General features: G+C 51.2%; 2 protein-coding genes across 2 annotated transcripts in view; both read right to left on the bottom strand.

The window, feature by feature from the left end:
* Positions 1 to 545: 545 nt before the first annotated feature.
* On the bottom strand, positions 546 to 3,328 carry LOC102689759 (uncharacterized). Its single transcript, XM_015336655.2, has 4 exons — positions 3,038 to 3,328; positions 2,747 to 2,912; positions 1,721 to 1,836; positions 546 to 1,598 (listed from the first exon to the last, which is right to left on the bottom strand). Exons 1-4 carry the CDS (start codon positions 3,191 to 3,193, stop codon positions 786 to 788), a joined length of 1,251 nt encoding a protein of 416 aa, XP_015192141.2. The 5' UTR covers positions 3,194 to 3,328; the 3' UTR covers positions 546 to 785.
* Positions 3,329 to 9,799: 6,471 nt separating this feature from the next.
* thbs3a (thrombospondin 3a) overlaps positions 9,800 to 19,111 on the bottom strand; it is a 29,427-nt gene continuing 20,115 nt past the window's right edge. Inside the window, exons 17-23 of the mRNA XM_069185013.1 lie at positions 18,803 to 18,996; positions 18,506 to 18,684; positions 17,900 to 17,948; positions 17,594 to 17,790; positions 16,873 to 17,045; positions 12,883 to 13,022; positions 9,800 to 11,553 (exon numbers count right to left, since the gene is read on the bottom strand). Of these exons, the coding sequence (XP_069041114.1) occupies positions 11,492 to 11,553; positions 12,883 to 13,022; positions 16,873 to 17,045; positions 17,594 to 17,790; positions 17,900 to 17,948; positions 18,506 to 18,684; positions 18,803 to 18,996 (994 nt within the window). The 3' untranslated portion in view covers positions 9,800 to 11,491. The remainder of the gene's footprint in view (positions 11,554 to 12,882; positions 13,023 to 16,872; positions 17,046 to 17,593; positions 17,791 to 17,899; positions 17,949 to 18,505; positions 18,685 to 18,802; positions 18,997 to 19,111) is intronic.

The following is a 19,111-nucleotide window of genomic DNA, read 5'->3' as shown; positions in this document are numbered from 1 at the left end:
AAGACAGCTGCGCTTAAGAGCCGGGAACCAGCGTGTCGGGCTGTCGGAGAGCCCGAGAGCCTTCAGATCCCGACTCAAAACCTTCTTCTCCAGAAGGGCTTTCATCGCACTGGTCCTGCGTCTGCCGCCCCTGAGCTTTCCTACTGTATTCCAAACCCTGATTGTAGCCGTGTGATTCAGCTGTCTCCTCTCACTGTGTACTTCATCCTTACTGCAGAGCGCTTTCAGAAGCCACTTGAAGCGCGTTCAGTAATGAAGCCACTAACGGATATTGTGAATACAGACCTAAATCCTTATTATTTGTGACGCAGTGGCAGAAAAGTGATGTAATATAACATATATCTAACACATCAACCCACACCCTCCTCTAACCTTTACAGAAATGCTATACAGCAGTTTGCCAGATGAGTACTTGTGAGATAATGCGCCCATTATATTACACGTCATAGCGCATTACTAATTTGTTTACAGTATTTGTTTTAAAGGTGTTTTATACTTTTAACTGTTTTATTTGTGCAAATTTGTTCTATACTTATAAAGAAGAGTTATTTTTTTGAAGATGTTTATTTGTGGAGAACACTGCCTGTTTAACATTTTTCAGGATGTTCACAACGTTGAGGTGCAAGACATTTAAGGATGATGTTCAGTATTGTCGAAGAGAAAAAATAATTGCAGCCATGAAAATGTACCTTTTGCACCAAACAGTAAGCATGTCCATTTTCAACCAAGGGTGCTGAAGAGATGCAAGTCTTTTTGTTTTTACTGACTGTACTTGCAGTGCAGTTTTAAATGCACCTCTCCTGCCAAGGCACTTGCCCCTGGGGAGAGACAAAGTAGTGCTTCAGTTGCTCACGCTGGTCTTCGGCCTGCTGGGGAGGGTTGCTCGACGCTCCCGCAGGAACATTCAGAAGTGCCCCAGCTCCATCTCTCCTCCAGTTTCCTGGGATCACCTGATGTTCTGTGTCCTCCTGGTCTGCCAGGGCAGGTGGCATGTACGCCTCAGAACGGCACTGTCTGAGGTAGTTGTGTAGGCAGACAGAGGCCAAGGTGATCTTCGCCACCTTATCCGGTTCCAAGCAGATAGTTGTCCTGAACACACGCAGCCGGTTTGCTAAGATCCCAAAGGCGTTTTCAACCACACGCCGGGCCCTTGAGAGCCGATAATTGAAAACCCTCTGGTCGTGGTCCAGCTGTCTATGGGAGTATGGCTTCATTAGGTCGGGTCGGAGTGGAAAGGCATCATCCCCCAGAAACGCATACGGCAGCACAGTGTTTGTGTCTGGGATGGGCTCTGCTGGTGGTATACTGAGTCGTCCTTCATCCATGGCTCTGTGGAGGTCCGAGTGGGCAAAGATACCTGCATCTGGGATCCGACCCTGGCAGCCCACACTCACGTATGTGAAACTGTAGTTGGCGTCTGCTATGCCCATCAGGACAACGGAGAAGCGGCCTTTGTAATTGTAAGACGTGCTGCCCGAGTGTGCCGGTGGCTGTATATATATCTGTTTTCCATCCACGGCACCCAGGCAGTTTGGAAAATGCCACTTTTCATAAAAGTCCTTGGCTATCGCTCCCCACTGATCTTCTGATGTTGGTGTCTGAAAAAAAGGAAAGAAATACACGAGAGCCTGTCACTGTTGACTAGGAAACGTTCACACACGCAGGGACGTGATGCTGTTTTTGACAACTGGATGGTCAGTTTGGCTTTGTGCTGCATTACCTTCAGATAGTCCTCCTTCAGGACTTTATGCAGCGCTTCACACGTCGTTGTGACGATGTCGGATACCGTGGATCTCCCAATGTGGTATTTCAACCCCAACAACGTAAAGCTCTCTCCTGAAGAAAAGGCATCAAACAAGATGTTTCTACTCTTGAAATACAAGGGCCTTGAATACAAAAAGTCCCTGAAGCTAGGGCTACCAAACGTCCGGATTTTCCCGGACATGTCCTCTATTTTGATCCTTCTATCTCCGTCTGGGGGGAATTTTCAAAGATCCAAAAATGTTCGGGATTTCGACTCCCATTATTATCACCATGAAGAATAATTAACACAATTTTTAAGGATGAGGAGGTTAGAAAGAGAAAGAATTTCTTAACCTCTCTAGTTCGCTTCACGACCTACGTCAGCATTGAGTTTTCGTCCTGTACGTGGATGATGATGTCATGAGAGAGCGAAATCGGGCGTCAATACCAGTGTCTTTACCCAGTCTATGCAGTGCACAAGCGTTCCCCCGAAAAGCCTCCCTATTTTGTTTCTCTTTCCCTACCCTCAAACACCATGCTAATGCGAAAGTGTAAATTCACAGCAGAACTAAAAAATTTATCTCCGTGTTTTCGAAGTGGCAGAGAAGACTGGGAAGCTGGGTGTTTCGTGTGTAAGCCTTGTACTTTTGTCTCCGTGGCAGATAAAGGTGGACTTCACCTGCACGCTCCTGTTGACTCAGACAAACACAGACAGGCAAATCCAGGAGAGAGTTCGTCAACCAAATTAACAGATTATTTTGTCAAATCTGGCAGCAAAACAGAGGATACTGTTATTGCAGCAGAGGGTGCTTAGCATTTCACACAGTTCAACATCATCACAGTTACTTTACCAATGGCCATAAAACGTGGAATATTTTGAAAACCCTCTCCACCCCGATCCCTTCCCAGATCAGGCAATACGAAAGCTCCTCAGGGTGTCCTCTTTTTTCGATGTTCAAATATGGTGACCCTACTGAAGCTCCCCAGAGGTTAGCCTACTAACCTGTGGCCAAAAATCTCAGCGTGACGGACAGGCGCTCCCTAGCTGTGATAGCCTTCCGGAGTTTGGTGTCCTGCTTGGATATGAGCGGTGAGACTCTCTCCAGCAGAAAATCAAATTCCTCTGCGGTCATCCGAAGCAGCTCCCTGAATCCTGTCCTGTCATTCAGCTGTTCACGAAAAAGCAAACAACGGAAAACTAGAAAACAGATAAATAACAGTTCATAAACAGTCTCTACTAGTCAGCGATGGGATGCTCGTAGCTAACGTGCGTAATAAAATAATTCCTTCTCACCTCCAATTGTCGCTGAAGAACTGTCAAACCATATTGTCCACAACCAAACAAATGTGACCTACTCCGCGTTCTTCGGCGTAACCTCTTCTTCTTTTTCTCGCCACAAACGAGAGCACAGGCTACAGCAACGGCAGCAACTATCCGCTTGCTCTCCATGTTGTTTGTTTACTCTCCTGCGGTGCTCCTTTTCCTGTTCCGGTGCGCTCCACGGTGATTGGCTGCCCAAACGAGGCGAACTCGCGGTAGAACACGAGATTTGGAGCCGTGATGAGAAGTCGTGAGGGGATCGTGTCATTAGTCACCCCCTGCGAATCCTTGTCGTATAAGTTGACACCCTCTAGGACAGAAAAGGCCGCGAGATTCAGCAACTGCAACTGGTAAATTTGATATGCTCTCCGACTGGTAGTCGTGTCGAGTCATGTAGTGTGACGCCTTTATCATTTACTCTGAACTTAATTAACCAGGAGAAACCAGATTCCTTAGATCAGTGAGTCCCAGACCCAGCCACAACCCAGTAAACCTCAGTTCCTATCTTGCTTTGAAGCGTCCCGAGAACTGTAAATGTTGACACTATCCAGGTGTTAATTATTGTCTCTAGAGATATAAGATATTTCAATAATCACTTCCGATAACCGTAACATCATAATTTAAAATTAAATCCAATCAGTATTGTGGTTCCCAAGAAAAAGGCAGTTTTTAGTGTTTTAACTGAACAGCAGTCTTGCACCTATCTAGGTATATACATGTTTATGCGGTATAAATACAGTTGAGTCAGATGCTAAAGGTGTTCTGTAGAATAATCACCATGGTTGGAGTTCATTGTGTAAAAGATTTTTAGACAACAGGTTACATGATTTATAATACACATGCATGATGTGACAGGTAATCAACGTGTAGTTCGAGATCGATCCTATTTGGAAATGAATACGCTATCGTCGTGTATCGCCGCATGTGAGTGGCGTCTGTAGCCGACTCTTGCTCTCCACAACCGCTCTCCTTTGCTCGCCTGTGAACTACCCCGCAGTCGGATTTTAAAGTTTATCATCTCGATACATCAACGCAGTCTCCGTGAAACGACTTTTCTCATCCTAATCCGGATTATTTAGAGCCGATGTTTCAGGAAACCTGACTGATCGCCAAGGGGTCATGTCTAGAACTGAGCCTCAGACGAATGCAATTCACCCGACCAGCCAACAGGGGGCGCCGGAGCCGCAGCTATCATCCAGGGTGGCGCTCGTCTCGGACTGGTTGTGCGACGGGTCTTATTTTTTTCTTGGTGTCACAATCGCTGTTAACGGCGATGCAACAAGTGCGACATGCTGGACAGAAAAGAAAAATAAGGAAAGGACATAAATTGACGGTTCTTCCGGGCGATCACAAACTGTGTCCGGGGTTCACTCAAAAGAAGAATATTATAGAGGTCCGGGGGTCAAAATGTTTCCTGCACAGCGAGGTGAAAACGCCCGAATTGTTCATTCAAATGACAAATTTGATTGCCTTCCGTCTTCCACTCATCTCAGTGACCAGTAACGAGACCCAGACCCCTCGGTGGTCAAGTGTCGCCCAGGTGACGATGGAGTGGGGTTCCCCTGGCCTGTACCTGGTCTGGCGTGTCAGGCGTGGGTCTCAAAGGCGGAGGTGGTGTGTGTGCGGTGTGTGTGTGTGTTGGGGGGGGGGGGGTGTAGAGCTCTGGCTGGGGCTGGGGGGGTCGTGCAGGACGCTGAACGGACCCGCGAGGCCGGCGAGCGACTGGACAGACAGGTGAGCGCGCGTCCCTCCCGAAAGTCACGCGCGGGGCAGCGCTCGTTTCACACGCCTGGCGGCGGGAGGGGGTGAGGTTTTGTTACAGCCGATGCCAGGAGCGCCGGGCGCTCCAAAACTCTCGCGGGAGATGTCCCGGGAAACGTCGCCCTTTTAAGAGAGAGAGAGAGAGCGCGCAATCGCGCACGGTTCAGTGAGCACAGTACAGGCGCCTTTGTGCATTGTGGCTGCGGCCGGAGGCGTGGCCTGCCGCGGGCCGCGCTGGGGCTATTCAGCCCGGAGAGGCTATTGTGCGGCGATGTGGGAAAAGCGAGAGACCCCGTGTCCTGGGAGCTGCACACAGCACAGCCCCCCGACAAGTGTGAGGACCGCGCCAGGAGAGGACAGCCAGCCAGCGCTCGGATCCTGTTGAGCCCCAGCGAGCCCGGTCAGAGCAGGAAACTTCTGTGCGACAGAAACTGCCTTTTTGTTTTGGTGGTGGGGCATTGTTTTTTTTTTTTTTAAAAAAAGATATTTTCTTTTAACTAACGAAGGGGATGATGCCACTTCATTCGCTCAAAGAAAGACATGCCCTTGCGTCTTCGGACCGAAAGGCAAAGGTAAGGTGTCTTCTCGGAGGATGGAAACTTCTTGTGGAGTTTCTGCGCCTTGTGCGCGCGCGTCTGGGAAAATAGCCGCAGCTTTCATTGGTGGGGGGAGTTTTATTTTCAGAATAAAACAATAGGACTTATCCTCATCGTATAAATATCTAAACATGGTTTAATACATTTGTTTTTTTTTCCGCTGCAAGTGCCGTCCGCTCGCAGCCTACAGGAGGACAAACCCCCCCCCCGCTCGCCTCTTAACAGAATATGCCCGGTTGCCTGGAGACCGTCGCCGTGGAAACCATTTTAATGTCGCTGCGTTATTCATTAGCTAATGTTTGTTCTTTTCAGACTTGGGAACGCACAAACAAAAACGCGCTTGAACCAGACTTCCGTTACCACCAAAAAAAAAAAAAGTTTCGCGGGGACGCACAAAAGTTAGGTGAGAATGGCGTCATCCGATTCTCACGCTCCCCCCCCCCCCCACCCCCGCGAACGCGAGTGGGGTGTAGCGTCAGTCACTCCAGTTGCTTTTATTTCTGCGTGTGTGTGGTCATTTCCTAATTAAAAGTAAAAAAACAAAACAACAAACAACAAAAGCCTGTTTGGGAAGCAGCCCCCACCGAAAAGGAGAAAACGCTTCGTGGACACCCAGACAGAAAAGTGTCAGGTTGTCGAATACGTAACTTTCAGAGTTTGCGAGAGTTTGTTTTTGAACAGGTACAAACGCACAAGCGTCCAACGGGGTAAATTATAACGCCGGGCCACTTTTCGGACCCGGGAGTGGCGATTTCGCGTCTACACCGCCGGGCTGAGACGGTGCAAGTGCGCGCTGAGCTCTCATCGGAATAATCCCGGCTCACTCTGCGGGCGCTGGAACTCGGCTCCGCGCTCTGGTGCGATAGTCCTTTCGTCTTGTACCCGAAGTTTACACTACGCAGTTCAGCATTGCGCTGTTATAAATTGGGTTTTTTTTTCTTACAGCTGCTATTAAGATCATAGCCCGTGTTGGTGGCTCTTCGCGAGCTGCCGCAGACAATGGAATAAATCAAACCCACGCAGTGAAAGTGCGCCCCCCCCAGAGGCCGGGGCAGAAGCTTTCAGGTTTTCGTATTTCGCACAGAGCCGGTCCCAGCTGTGTCCGGGTGCGAGTTCCCTCTCAGCGTGCTCGGCGTGACGCTCGGCGGCGCATGGGCAAGAAAACAATCTGAACGTGCTTAAGTCCCGCTGCTCCCATCTACCCCACTGGTCAAAATATTAGGAACCCCACACCCACATACGTCGAGCAAATGTTTGATGAAAGACTCATCAATAGAGGCAGCTGTCTGGAGAAAGGCAACCTACTGCTGCCTGGAGGAACTTATCACAGACTCTAGCGGGCTCTGTGTACCCCCTGGCCGAAATATGAGGTACCCCAGTGTGACGAGGTGCCGATGCACCCCCTTGTCACACCACCCTGAGAGAGACCGGCCATGCGCTATTGGCTGCAGGTGGATGCTTGACACAGACCTATAATTCAGACAGAAATCACTGGTCTTGTCTACCCTAAGGCCACAATATTAGGAACTCTCTGCCCCCTCCATCTCTAGCATCACAAGCACACACACACGATGCAAAGCAATAGAGACAGGCAATATGCTGTTACCTCAAGGAGCTTCACTGCTCTTACATACCCAGTGGCCAAAATATTAGAACCCCCCCCCCCCCCCCACCACCACCAGAAACATCAGCAAAGGATGCTACTTTTTAGCATGGAATTAGAAATTCTCTACACACACACAGAATAAATATATGCATATCCTTCTGGATTCTAATATGTACCAGATGGCCAGATTAACAGATGCATGCGATAAAGACAATGGAAAGAAAATGAAGTCGAATCCCAATCCTGATTCCGAAGGTGATATACAAAGGGGTTATATTTTGAGACTTTTTTTTTAGTGCCTCGGGTGCATAGCTGTGACGTGGAAACGTACTCAACCGGTTTGTCTTTTGCAGAGCCTTGGAATAGCATCCGGAGATGTTCCCGGGCGGATCGCCCCTCGTGCGGTATTCCGAGCGTGGGGTGCTGCTGGGGCGATCCCGGCGCTGTCCCGCGCCCCCGGCTCCGACGGCCCGGCAGGTGTGGGATGCAGTGCACTGTTGTCCGATCTCCTCCCAATATTGCACTCGTCCCGGCCTCCCGGACCCTCGGGACACCACGCTCCGGGTCGGGGGAAGGGGGGAGGGGGGGGTCAGCCTGTGGCCTCGGGGACCCCTGTTCCTTCACTCGGAGGGCTGGCGCTTGACGTGACTGGCCGAGTGTGTGGCCAACAGGCCCTCCTCATCGGGGCGATGAAGAGGCCGGCTGGATCAAAGACCTGTACCAGAGTCACGCACGAACATGGCCACGGTGGGGCTGTGGCTCCATGGCTCAGGATCTGCACCTGGAGGTTGCCGGTTCAAATCCCACAGCCAACAGAGGAATCCTGTTGGGCCCCTGAGCAAGGCCCTTCACCCCAGCTGCTACAGGGGTGCTGTACAATGGCTGACCCTGCGCTCTGACCCCCAGCTTCTCTCCCTGTCTGTGTGTCTCATGGAGAGCAAGCTGGGGTCTGAGAAAAGACAAATTCCTAATGCAAGAAATTGTATAGGGCTAATAAAGTGATCTTACCGAGATCCTGTTGCACAGCAGTCGGATCCATTTTGGGATGGGTGGCCAATGGAAGTGGGTGTGTGGGGAGCCCTCCCACACGAACAGCCCCAATGGGACACAGCTTCTCATTGGCAAAGACAGGGGGCGCCGTCGAGGCCTGACCACCTTACTGGCCCTTCTTATCGGCCTTTCCCCTGTCTAAAGGAGCAAAACTAAAAATCACCCAAGACCGCTAGAATCAGCACAATGGGAACTCGCATGAGCCAGTACAGCGCCCCCTGCTGTTCACTGCCCTTCTCCATGCTGGTGTGTGGCCCCTGATCCCGCCGTGTGGCCCAAACTCCGCCAGCTGATGTTCTATGACAAATCCCCGCATTGTCTGTCTGCACGAAACGTTATGAAGTCCGACTCCAGATGACGGAACCCTTACACTTGCTGTGCGTGTCAGGATACCGCCCTGGATCGTAGGCTTTGTGGAGTAAAATATGTTTATTGTGTGGTTCAAATATGTGTCAGCCTGAACTTTTAAGCCAGAATCAACAGGTACCCTTTTTCCCTTTTCGCTTGATAGTGGGGCCCTGCTGGGCTGCTTTACTCTGCGTTGCACTTGTATTAGTTGTGGGTTAAATTGTCAAGCAATAAATTTGTCATGGAAAAAAATGGCTAGAGTGGATCTTCTGTGCCTCTTGGCTCCCTGCTCTGCCTGTCTGATGAAGGTGTGAAAACGAGGGTTCTCCGTCTCCCAGGATGGAATGGGGGCACATATGTGCTGTGCATGTCAAGCTAGAGCAGGATGGATGAAAGACAGGCTCCTGGACCACGTCAGCCATGGCAGTACAAACCAGAGGGCGCAGACCTCACTGCCGCCCAGCAGGGGGCGCATGCCGCCTTACTAAATTATTAAAGGCTGGTGCACACTGGTGAGGTCAGCCCCCCCCCCGCCTGGCATCTCAAGTTGCTTGGCCTGCGGTCGGGATGGGCTGGCCGGCAGCCACAGAGCCGTTAGGGAACTGATTGATTGAGGAACTCTGCCTGCATCCGCTGGCCGCCCTGTCCCTTTCCCTGTCCGGACCCCTGGCAGCTGGCTGGGCTCCATGGGAAGAAGGCAGGGGGTGGAGGGGTGGGGTGCAGGGCCAAAGTCCCTCATGGGAGAGTCTGCTGCTCCCCCTAGCAGGTGTGTTGAGCCCTTGACGCTGCTGTTTTGGAGCAGGGGTCATGCCACTGATTCTCAACTTCCAGGCTGTTCAATCCCGGGTTTGGAATCAGAGGGACTGGACCAGCTTTCAAATGCAATAATGGAGACAGAATAAGTCACAGGCTGGGGGCCCTGGGGTGCTGTCTGTGTGGAGTTTGCATGCTCTTCCCTAGTTTGAATGGGTTCCCTCCGGGTGCTCATGTTTCCTCCCACAGTCCAAAGACATGCTGGTGGGTTAACTGGCCTCTGGGAAAACTGGCCTTCGTGTGAGTGTGTGTTTGAGTTTGTGTGTCTGTCCTGTGATGGACTGGTGTCCTGTCCAGGGAGTACCCTGCCTTGTGCCAGTTAGAACATGGACAGATTCCAAATGGGGTGGGTATGTCATTCAAACACACCAGCCATTCCATATTGCATGAAAAAAGCGAAATATTGCAGAGACTTTTTTGGTAACCGCCGTGGGGAATGGAACAGCCTGATTTCTGGTACCCAAGTCTGGTTCTGACTGCCTGCTCTGGACAAGCAGTCCTTTCCAAGAAAACAGAGTAAGAGGACCCTTGTGTGGGTGCTGTCGAGCCATGAAATCGCACTTTTGATTTCCCGATCTACCCACGGTTATCATTTTTATTTCATTTAGTCAAACAGACACAGGTTTGCACTGTATACACACGAAATGCGTGTACATCCAAACGAAATTCATGCACACGCCTAGACACCCATGTAAAAAGACAGGGGTTAAGACAACCAGGTTGTATGGATTGTCCATATGCATCCAGCTGTATTTGCAAGTCTTTAATGCCTCACTTTTTTACTAAGCAGGTTTTCCTTTGTGCACTTGTGTGCCAGCATGACTTCTGAACTTTTCACCTGCTGTTTTTCTGTTTTTGACAATATGCAAATTATTATTAGAAACCACTGCTATATATATATAGGGTGGAAATAAACCAACAGACATCTCATTACAATGCACGCATTACCCATAACACACACACAGCATCACACTCCCTCAGCTACAGAAACCTACTGAAACAAGGACACTAGTGGAAACTGAAAGGGAATGCTCGTAGCATTGATGGGGGTATTTCTTTACACAAAGGGTGGTGGGTGTCTGGAACAAATTACCCAGCCACGTTGTTGAAACTGTTCCCCTGTGATCCCTCTGGACAAGATCCCCAGGAACAGCAGACTACTAGCAACCAAAACAGTGAAAGAGTAACAGCTACAGTAAATACTTTTATCTAGTTTATCTCTGGAGACCCAGCTACCTGTCTGTACTGGGAAGATACAGACTGGCCTGGATCGTTCACTCAGTTCTGGACCTCCTGAATAAATAAGGTGCCTGTCTGGAGCACAGATTGACCCATTAAATCCTGACATTCGACCCTGGTACTGGCATCAGGGTGCAGTGACTGGAATAGGGCTGGTAACCATCTGCCCAGGAACGGCCAGGACGTGGTGGACTTCAGGTGGTGGTGCTTACTATCACCCTGGTCTTGTATACCCACTGGCCAAAACATTAGGAACACACTGGCACCAAGAGTCCTCCTGGTGGTCCTTAACGTTTTAACCAGTTGGTGCACAAAACACTTAAAGTGTCAGAAAGCATTTGAACTAAATTGAGGATGTTAACTCCACAAGGAAGATGAAAGGGAGCTCACACTGACTTTTGACAGCAGGTGTTAGGGTTTTAGCCATGTTCTTGACTTTGAGATTAAAAAAATATAAGCTACAAACTTCCTGGACTGAAGTCACTCCATCCACCAGCTGCACACACGCATGTCTGCAGCACAAGCACAGCCTCAGGACACCTATCCCAGAGCTACAGGCCAGTCCAGGTTTTACACGGGTTCTGGTTTATACGGTAAGTCCTGTCCCAAGCTGGGTGTTCTCTGCTTGTTACCCTGTTGTGAGCACATCTACAAAGATGCACGCTGGGGTAGTTCAGTAAATGTCAAACAGCTAGGAGTTTGTTTCCCCTCCATCAGTATATTTTTGCCCAAGACCCTGCAGCTTATAAAATCGGAAACGAATGAAACCTCTTCAGCAGAAAGTGTCCGATTCCCGGCAAGATTCCTTCTACACACACACACACACACACCCACGCATGCACACAGAAATCAACAGGCTCTCGCTCTCTCAAACGCTCACAGCAGCTCTGCAGGAAGAACTGCACTGGGCAGGAGACTGTGGGGACCCGAAGCGTCTCGGCGTTCAGGCTGCATTCGTGTAGGGGCTGTTCCTCACGCCCCACAGCCCGCCACGCCCCCCTCGCCACGCCCCCCTCACAGCTTGAAGTTGTGCTGTAGCTGCTTTCGGAACGGTTCAAAGTCTTCAGGCACAGTGTCTGAAATCAGGAGAGCAGGGACATGGTTTCAGGCACAAGCCTGCACTGAGCAGACAGAGACTTTAGATCAATTAAATGCAGACACTTTCTTTCTGTGCTGCTACCTCACCCCCATCAGACACTGAAAACTGAAAGTTTTTTTAATGAAATCTGCAGCCTTTACACAAGCGCAGGTATGACACATGCTAACTTTTTTGTTTTTCTAAAAAACTCATTAGATTCAGTTTGTATAGGAGATCTGCAGCTCTGGGTCTACAGAGCCCCCTTCTAGTTTGTCCTACAAATCACCTGTTCTTTTAAATTGTAAGTTCTAAATCTACTAAGCAAGTAATTTGTTCAATTAAGGTAACATTGATTCTTGAGGGCAAGTGTCTTCATTTTAAATCATCACTAAATTACTTTTAAAAATAATGTTTAACTGTTTTAATGCAGATAATTGATTGAGGATTTAATGGCTGCCAAAAACATCTTGCTGGATATGGGCCGTCCAGCAGCAGGGTTGAAGGCTCCATGCTTTAGATGAACTAAATTCGTTTTTAAGTTACAAAACAACCTGTAAGAGGGCAGAAGGTTAAGAGGACATCTCGCTGGAACTACATTCCCCAGGATGCATTTGGGAATTAATGGCCATCCTTCGTCACCTGACCAACTGGTGGAACTCAATTGGTCAGCTGACAGTTAAAAGACCACAAAGCTGGATACAGATGGCACATCAGGAAATTACTGATGGAGTGTGGAAGAGCAGGAGTTTGGAAGAATCTAAGAGGGGGGCTTTTGTTTTAGGAGCCAGTTACCCAGCCGTTTTTGGAGAGGAATTTCAGAAATTGAGTTAGTAGCTTAAGGAAAACTAGGCTTTTGTTTTGCTTTTGTTTTGTTATAGAGGTGTAAAATGAGATCCAGACTTCACATCTGTGCTGTTGATGTATCCAGAGGTCCTTGAGCTGAGTTATCCCAGTTTGGGATCGCCAGTTGACCCCGACTGGCTTTCTCTGGTAACAAGTGGGAATCTGTTGTAGACATGCTCATGTGACCTGTGACCTTCTGCAGGAGTCATGTTTTGCAGGAGAGGTCATGGCAACTGGAGGAATGTGCAGAGGGTGGCAGAATTTCATTTTCTTACATTACACCAGCTCTTAGTGACCTCATCAAATCACTTCCCAACTTTGGCATTGATTAATACCAGTTTTCCATCTTTTCTGATTGAGGATGGGGCTATCTAGCACCAGGCTATTTTAACATACCCCACTTTGCTTGTTTGTGACCTCTGACCTCTGACAGACCAAGACAAACTGACTCTCTCCCCCCCCCCCAACTCCCCTGCTCCCATACCATTGCAGCGGTAGCGCAGATTGGACCAGATGACGTTCTCCTGGGAGAAACAGAACACGCCCAGCCGGCCCCCTCTCATTGAGGTATCGATGATCACCCCGGAGTCAGCGACCAATCCAGGCCCTTCATACAGCTTCACCCTGCCAAAACAACAAAAAAGAAACACTGCTGTAAAAGCAGAAGTGCAGCCAATGACACACAGGAGGTGGGGCCATCCAACTGGAGGTGTGCGGAGCTGGGCAGCCAATGGGCACGCAGGAGGAGAGGGGTGTGGCAGGAGAGGGGGAGGGGCAAGGGAGGTCAGTTTTATGAATGAAAACAATGCTGGAGTCCGTTTAAGCCTCCCAAGCTGGCCCGCTAACTACAATCGCACTAAAATCCTGACGAACACTTCTGTGCAGAAGGCAAAGCCGGTTCCACAGGTCTGGAGTGGAACTCCAGAACGCAGGGGAGTTGGAAATGGCCTGCTGGGAAGCAGGTCGCCCTCGGCCTGCAGCTGGGCAACAAGACGAGCCAGGGGACAGAGTTCCAGCTGTCGGCTTTTCGAGCGCCGCAGTGGGAGAAGGTTAAAGCCAGCAGGTGCATCGAGTGCTTCCGAGCAGACGGTCTATTTCCTAAAAAAAAAAGCAGAAAACGGAAAACACAGCCCACAGCGCCCTTTTCAAAACATCTCTGACAGCGAGGGCGGTGAGACTGTGGGTCTCAAGAGAACGCCCTTGCAGTCGGCCCCGGTCTCGGCCTCTTTCCTCTCCAGCACACCGGAGCAATCGGCTGTCCCCGTGTGAATTGTTCAGCACCGCACAGAGCAGGGTGTCATTCACAGCACGTCTGAATGAGCCCTGGGGGGAGAGAGGGAGAGTGAGAGAGCTCTCCAGCCCCCACAGGGACCCCCCACTCTTTCTTCAACGCAAGGCAGGGAAGCAGTGTTCTTAAGATGACAGTATACTGCGCTGGCCAGAGCAGTGGCACCAGCTGCAGCTCCCAGATCATCTCCACTGGGGAGGCAGGGGGGGGTTTGAAGATACTCTGGTGTGCCCGTGCCCTGCTGGCAGATTTCGGTTCAAAGCAAGTTAACGTGGGAGATGATCTGGCCTTATGTGAGCGCAGGCCCGGCAGCTGGGCAACTTTTCACTTTTCCCCATATTTTCGCGAGCCCTCTGCCTGTTCTCTCTCCTCAGCTCGTGTTCAGTCTCGCTGACCTCCCCATTCCTGTCCGTCTCAGCCTCCAGACCCTTCCCTGCCCTGTTCCACTCCTCTGTCTTTGACCACCTTTCTCGCTCCTCTCTCCTGCTCCCTCTGCCTCTTCCTCCCTCCCCCCCCCCCCCCTCATCTCCCGTTTTCCTCGCCCTCTCTCTCCTGGGTCCCCCACTCTGCATATGAAAAGACAGAGCTGCTGAGCTACCACATTCCTGCCAAGGATTGGGTTGGCATGGCGACGGGGAGACAATGGCCAGTTGGGGGGGGGGAGCTCTTTCTCTCCCTGAACTTTCCCTTGAGGTTTGGGAAGAAAAGGGAGAATCGACTGATCGCCCCCCCTTCTGTCCCCCCACCCCTCTTTAAAACACTGAAGGCTTCGCCCTCTAGTGTCCAGATGGCAGGGAGTTCGCTTAAAAGTGTTTATTTCTCCTTACATGGTTTTCTGCATCTCAGAGAGCTCATAATAGAGGTTATTCAGCCCATCAGGGTCATTTCACTGCTCGTATCTTACCGAGTCTCAAAGGGTCTTATTTGTTGACCAGTCTTTTCTTGAAAGGCTTTAACAGCATGTTTGCAACCTGTTCCAGACTCCCACCCCTCTTTGTGCAAAGAAGGGCCTCCAGAGTTTTCCCTCCCAAACTTTGCAGGAGAGCCCTGCATATTTGCTGGCACTAAGGACTCAGCTGGAATTTTAGGGAGAAATCTGGTGTCAAGGTGCAAATGCTCAACGTCATCGTGTAATGGAGAGCTGGAGAGACCGCTGTGCTCACGGAGGCGCAGGCTGCGTTAACTGGGGAGGGTCGGAGCACATCTGGAGCTGCTGCTGGGGTGAGATTTTGGGGGATGGGAAGGGAGCTTGGTGTGTCAGGCTTGTGGATCAGGAAGTTGTCATGCTCAGTCAGAGATGCCAGTGCAGCATTGCAGTCCAGATGCCACAGGTGCGAGCCTGCATAGTGTCATTGGCCAACTGTGGCCGGGATCCCAGAAGTTATGGTGGCAGTTGCTCCCCAGGGTATCCCTGGATCAGGTCTGCTGTGCCACAGTATGTAAGAATCCCACTGCACAGCAGTCTGATCCGCTCCAGGGTTCACAGTGACATCAGTAAGAATCCCACTGCACAGCAGTCTGATCCGCTCCAGGGTTCACAGTGACATCAGTAAGAATCCCACTGCACAGCAGTCTGATCCGCTCCAGGGTTCACAGTGACATCAGTAAGAATCCCACTGCACAGCAGTCTGATCCGCTCCAGGGTTCACAGTGACGTCAGTAAGAATCCCACTGCACAGCAGTCTGATCCGCTCCAGGGTTCACAGTGACGTCAGTAAGAATCCCACTGCACAGCAGTCTGATCCGCTCCAGGGTTCACAGTGACGTCAGTAAGAATCCCACTGCACAGCAGTCTGATCCGCTCCAGGGTTCACAGTGACATCAGTAAGAATCCCACTGCACAGCAGACTGATCCGCTCCAGGGTTTACATTGAGTCTTGTGACTCAGCAGATGACAGTGAGAGTGGCAGCGACAGGGATCAGAGGTGGTAGCAACTGTATATTGAACAGCAATATGAGAGAGTAACAGCAGGGTAGTGGTAGTTGGCGATAGTGTTTAGATTGATTTACTTAATTTGAAATCTCCAGCTGCCTAAAAGGCTTAGTTTTGTGACGATCACTGCTGGACCCCGGTCAGGAGAGAACCAGGCACGTGCAGACACGCCTCCATCGTCACGTGACCTGCTGGAGCTGCACAAGCACCGGAGGGGGGAGCTGGAAACCTGCAAGTCTCAGCAGGGGGCGCTGTTTGCTGGCCCCCGGGCAACGGATCCCCACCCTCGCTCCTGCAGCCCCGAGCCCCTGTGTGCTGCCTCTTTAGGGGTCCAGGGTCAACCCCTCCTACACGCACACAAGAAAATCAACTTCAGCAGGGACAGAGTGGGAGCTGGCAGATCTCCTCCTTCTGGGTTCGGTACCTGTCTGACTTATTACAGCCCTACTCCCCACTTCGCAACCTTCTGCTCTGCTGCTGTCCCCCAAGATCACATACACTCCATGCGTGACAGGGCCTTTTCCTGCGGCGCCCCAAAGCTCTGGAACTCTATCCCCAAGGATGCCAGAGTCATGTACCCTGGGTGCTTTCAAACCCAGACTCAAAACCTTCCTGTGCGGAAAGACGTTTACTTAAATGACGTCTGCTGCTCCTTGGCATATTCTACTGCTTCTAAACCCTAGTTTTAAAGAGTGCTAACTCTGTTATCCTCCTGTCTTTGTTTCTGGTTTCTTTGTTATAAATTATTTATTTTCCTTTTCCTGGCAAGTGCTTGAAGGAGATACTTTTAAAGGCACTAGATGATGAGGATGAAGATGATGATGTGTGGTGGCTCTGTGGCTAAGGCTCTGCGCTTATGGTTAGAAGGTTGCCGGTTCAAATCCCGTGGCTGGTAGAGGAATCCTACTCCGTTGGGCCCCTGAGCAAGGCCCTGAACCCCAGCTGCTCCAGGGGCGCTGTACAATGGCTGACCCTGCGCTCTGACCCCCAGCTTCTCTCCCTGTCTGTGTGTCTCATGGAGAGCAAGCTGGGGTCTGTGAAAAGATAAATTCCTAATGCAAGAAATTGTATATGGCCAATAAAGTGATCTTAAATCTTATCTTATCAATTGTCTCAGCTGCAGAGCACACACCTCAAGGCTCAGTCGAGGTGGAATAATGGCACAGCCCGGCCCAGAACAGCAGAATAGTGATGCTCCGGACCACAGAGAGGCCCAGCGTGGACTCCTGTGCCGGGATTGTGCGGGATCGTACCGGATGTATCCCACCTGCGGGCGGTGGGTGAGGTGCCAGCGGTAGGAGGTCTTGTCCCTCCAGCCCACGTTGCGGGGGTCCTTCCACAGCAGGGTGACCTCGCCCGGCGTGTCGCCCGTGTTCCACAGCGCGTTCCTCAGAAACTCGCCCGGCCCCGTCCGAGACTTCACCGCCTGGGGATTGAGAGGAAGAGTTGGCCCGCACAGGGAGAGTGAGCTAATTCCCACAGTCCCAGGCAGGACACTGGCATACTGAACCCAGAGAGGGATGAGGAATGAGGAGGAGGGATAGGGAATGAGGTAGAGGGATAGGGATAAGGAGAAGAGTAAGGAATAAGGCAGAGGGATAGGGAGCAGGATAAGGAATTAGAGGACAAAGGACAAGGAGAGGGATAAGGAATGAGGGGATGAGGGATAGGGAATGAAGAGGAGGGACAGGGAGGGGAATAGGGAATGAGAGGCAGAGGGATAAGGAGAGAGATCAGGAATGAGGATAGGGATAGGGACAGGGATCAGGAATGAGAGGATGAGGGATAGGGAATGAGAAGTGAAGGTGATGGAAGGATAGAGGAAATAAGAGGCAGGATGGTGGGACAAGGATTGAAACGGATCTGACTGGACTGGATAAATGCAGGCAGGAGGGCAGGAGGGCAGGAGGGCAGGAGGGCGGCGGTGCGTCTGAGCTCACAGGCTGAGCGACGTGCCCAGCTGGCAGTGCCCACCTTCAGCTGCAGCCCCGGCGCCGCCACGGCGCGGAAGGGCACAGACTGCCAGTACGCCTGCTCCGTCTGCTTCCACATCACCACGTAGAAGCTGGAGGAGTCCTGGTAGCCGAAGATGAAGCCGGCGTAGTCGTCGTCCGTCACCGTGTTGATGTGGAAGGTGCCCTCGAAGTCGACCCCGTTGAAGGCCGTGTAGCCTGCAGGGCACAGCACAGGCGCGGGTCAGAGCCCCGAGGGCGCGGGCGAGAGACCCCCTGGAGGAGGCTGGAGGACCCCCTTCAGTGGAGGACAGCATACTGTACCTACCTACAGCCAGCCCAGGATCACTGTTCATGGTCTGCACAATCTCCATGCCCTGGGAACACACACACAGAAAGTGTGTCACAACAGGTAACCCACCTCTCTTCGACTCTTTTAAAGACCTGCATTGATGAGGGACACTTTAATTGCCTTAAATTACTGTCTTAAAAGTCATCTAATTGTGTAATAGAGTTAAATCCTTAACTGCTTCTTAATTGACCAAATTGGGAATGGACTGGAACAGCCACTGGCAATAGAGTGGAAGAGTGGTCCAGCCCTTGACCACGGTTGCCATGGGAAACACCACTGGCAATGGAGTGGAAGAGTGGTCCAGCTCTTGACCATGGTTGCCATGGGAAACACCACTGGCAATGGAGTGGAAGAGTGGTCCAGCCCTTGACCACGGTTGCCATGGGAAACACCACTGGCAATGGAGTGGAAGAGTGGTCCAGCTCTTGATCATGATTGCCATGGGAAACACCACTGGCAATGGAGTGGAAGAGTGGTCCAGTTCTTGACCACGGTTGCCATGGGAAACACCACTGGCAACAGAGTGGAATGGAACAAAACGGTGGTCCAGCCCTTGACTCTGGTTGTCATGGAAACACTGACCTGGTTGAGCACCACCCAATTGGGGTCGATCTGGGCGTCGCCCTCGGGGTCCAGAATGACCGTCTGATAGGCCCGGAAGTCGGTGAGGGTGACCTCGGCGCTCTCCGGGCACACGTCGTTCAGATCCATCACCGTGTCGTTGTCGAAGTCGTTCTCACAGACATCGCCCACCCCGTTCCCTAGGGAGGGAGGCGGCCGGGGAGAGGAGCTTGTCAGTTATACTACATCGTACAGGAACAGGCCAAGCAGAGCCGAAGACCTGGACCACCCTCATGGCCCCAGACTGGCTGCCCGTACCATCGGAGTCTTTTTGGTTGGGATTGGGGATGAGCCGGCAATTATCCGGGCCTGGAGGTCCGGAGTCGGGAATGCCATCGTTGTCGTCATCTTCATCGCAGTCGTCTCCAATCCCATCATTGTCCGTGTCCAGCTGGGAGCTGTTGGGAATCTCCGGACAGTTGTCCCTGGTGTCCTGGTGACCATCCCCATCACTGGAGAAAGAGGAGGAGGGGAGTGAGAGACAGAGAGAGTGGGAGAAGAGGAGGGGGGAAGTCAGTCATTTCCCTGCTGGATATCTGGATTTCCCTGCTGGTATCTGGATTGTCC

Source organism: Lepisosteus oculatus, chromosome 27, assembly GCF_040954835.1.
Source record: "Lepisosteus oculatus isolate fLepOcu1 chromosome 27, fLepOcu1.hap2, whole genome shotgun sequence".
In the NCBI taxonomy this organism is placed as follows: domain Eukaryota; kingdom Metazoa; phylum Chordata; class Actinopteri; order Semionotiformes; family Lepisosteidae; genus Lepisosteus; species Lepisosteus oculatus.
This window is presented reverse-complemented; position numbering and strand designations above follow the sequence as displayed.